We start from the raw sequence: 2,015 nt of genomic DNA, 5'->3' as shown, positions 1-2,015 counted from the left end.
CCTCCACTAGCTTTGTTCATAGTGATGCTTTCTAAGGCCCACTTGACTTCACATTCTAGGATGTCTGGCTCTAGGTGAGTGATCACACCATCGTGATTATCTGGGTCATGAAGATCTTTTTTGTACAGTTCTTCTGTGTATTCTTGCCACGTCTTCTTAATATCTTCTGCTTCTGTTAGGTCCATACCATTTCTGTCCTTTATTGAGCCCATTTTCGCATGAAATGTTCCCTTGGTATCTCTAATTTTCTTGAAGAGATCTCTAGTCTTTCCCATTTTCTTGTTTTCCTCTATTTCTTTGCATTGATCACTGAGGAAGGCTTTTTTTTTCTTCTTCTTGCTATTCTTTGGAGCTCTGCATTCAGATGCTTATATCTTTCCTTTTCTCCTTTGCTTTTCACCTCTCTTCTTTTCACAGCTATTTGTAAGTCCTGCTCAGACAGCCATTTTGCTTTTTTGCATTTCTTTTCCATGGGGATGGTCTTGATCCCTGTCTCCTGCACAATGTCACAAACCTCAGTCCATAGTTCATCAGGCACTCTATCTATCAGATCTAGTCCCTTAAATCTATTTCTCACTTCCACTGTATAATATTTTGCTCAAATTCACATCCATTGAGTTGGTGATGCTATCTAACCATCTCATTCTCTGCTGCCCTCTTTTCCTTTTCCTTAACAGTTTTTCCTAGAAATAAATCTTAGAGGAAATAGTCTAAAGTATGTATTTCTTTTTTGTTTATTCACTCTATTCATTCATGTGTATCTCACATAGGACATTAAGTTTACAGGATTTCAGGGCACATGACTCACCTAGAATACAATGTACATTTTACAAAATGGGCTGTCATAACTCCAAAAATTCTTGGCATAACTTTCCTAAGAGTATAGAATAAAAATAAGCCTTATAATTGAGGAGTACATACTTTAGACTATTTCCTCTAAGATTTATTTCTAGGCAAAACTGTTAAGGAAAAGGAAAAGAGGGCAGCAGAAAATGAGATGGTTAGATAGCATCACCAACTCAATGGATGTGAATCTGAACAAACTCTGGGAGATCGTGAAGGATACAGAAGGCTGGTATGCTGCAGTCCATGGGGTCGCAAAGCATTGGACACCACCTAGCAACTGAACAAAGCTGTTAAGATAGTTCATATTACACATTGAATTTGCAAGTACTTACTGCTTTCTGATTTACACACATATGTTTATATGGGAATAGATTGTTATACAAAAAGAAGTTAGCAAGTCTTACTTACATAGCTTTTAAATTAATGATATTTTAATGGAGTGTGCTCTTGAGATCAGATTTGGAATATGTTACCACCAGGGATATAGGAAAGAAGATGTGATTTCAGTGATTCTAAACTAAATATATTTGCTTTATACCATAGGTGCTATAATTCCACACACATCAAACTTTTGTAGTATGTTCTAAAAAAAATTCTTGAACTTATGTCTCTGGAATTATGAGTTATTATGGGCATGTACAATATTACTTATTCCATTATTTCACAAATATATTATTTTCTGAATTTATTTCAGAAATATTTCATGATTTGAACATTTAAAAAATTGAATTATGTTGCAAAAAATCAGGACCTAAGTGAAACAGTCCTTCATTTGTCAATCATACCTCAAAATCCACATCGCCAAAACAGCCACATGTTGCACCAGGACCAACAATTTTCAAAATATCTTCTTTGTTTGCATTTTGGATTGTGAATTTAGGCAGAAAGGGGTCCCACTTCTGTGCAACATAACCAACTATAGAACCAGGAGGGGCTTGGATTTCTAACTGTAGGAAGAGATAATAATAAAATAAGATTTCCTAAGGTTATTGTATTTTAATTTTACTATAATGTCTGCTTACTTCTAAACAGTATATAAAAGATTCTAAATATCTGCTTCTATGCTATACTGGATTTTTAAAATAATTTTTAGAAACAAAGAAATTCACTGTATAGATATGTGTTCCTCATGAGCCACTAAAAGTCCATGTCTTTGATCTTCATTCCTT

The 2,015-nt window shown here is 34.5% G+C and overlaps 1 protein-coding gene across 1 annotated transcript in view; it reads right to left on the bottom strand.

Moving 5' to 3' along the window:
- The window catches only part of PLSCR5 (phospholipid scramblase family, member 5), a 26,208-nt gene that overhangs the window by 8,329 nt on the left and 15,864 nt on the right, over positions 1-2,015 (bottom strand). The window contains exon 5 of the mRNA XM_010858128.1: positions 1,632-1,793. Coding sequence (XP_010856430.1) covers positions 1,632-1,793 — 162 coding nt within the window. The remainder of the gene's footprint in view (positions 1-1,631; positions 1,794-2,015) is intronic.

The sequence above is a fragment of the Bison bison genome, unplaced genomic scaffold, assembly GCF_000754665.1.
Source record: "Bison bison bison isolate TAMUID 2011002044 unplaced genomic scaffold, Bison_UMD1.0 scf7180017864384, whole genome shotgun sequence".
Lineage (NCBI taxonomy): Eukaryota > Metazoa > Chordata > Mammalia > Artiodactyla > Bovidae > Bison > Bison bison.
The sequence above is the reverse complement of the archived record's forward strand: the minus strand, read 5'-3'. Positions and strand labels throughout refer to the sequence as shown.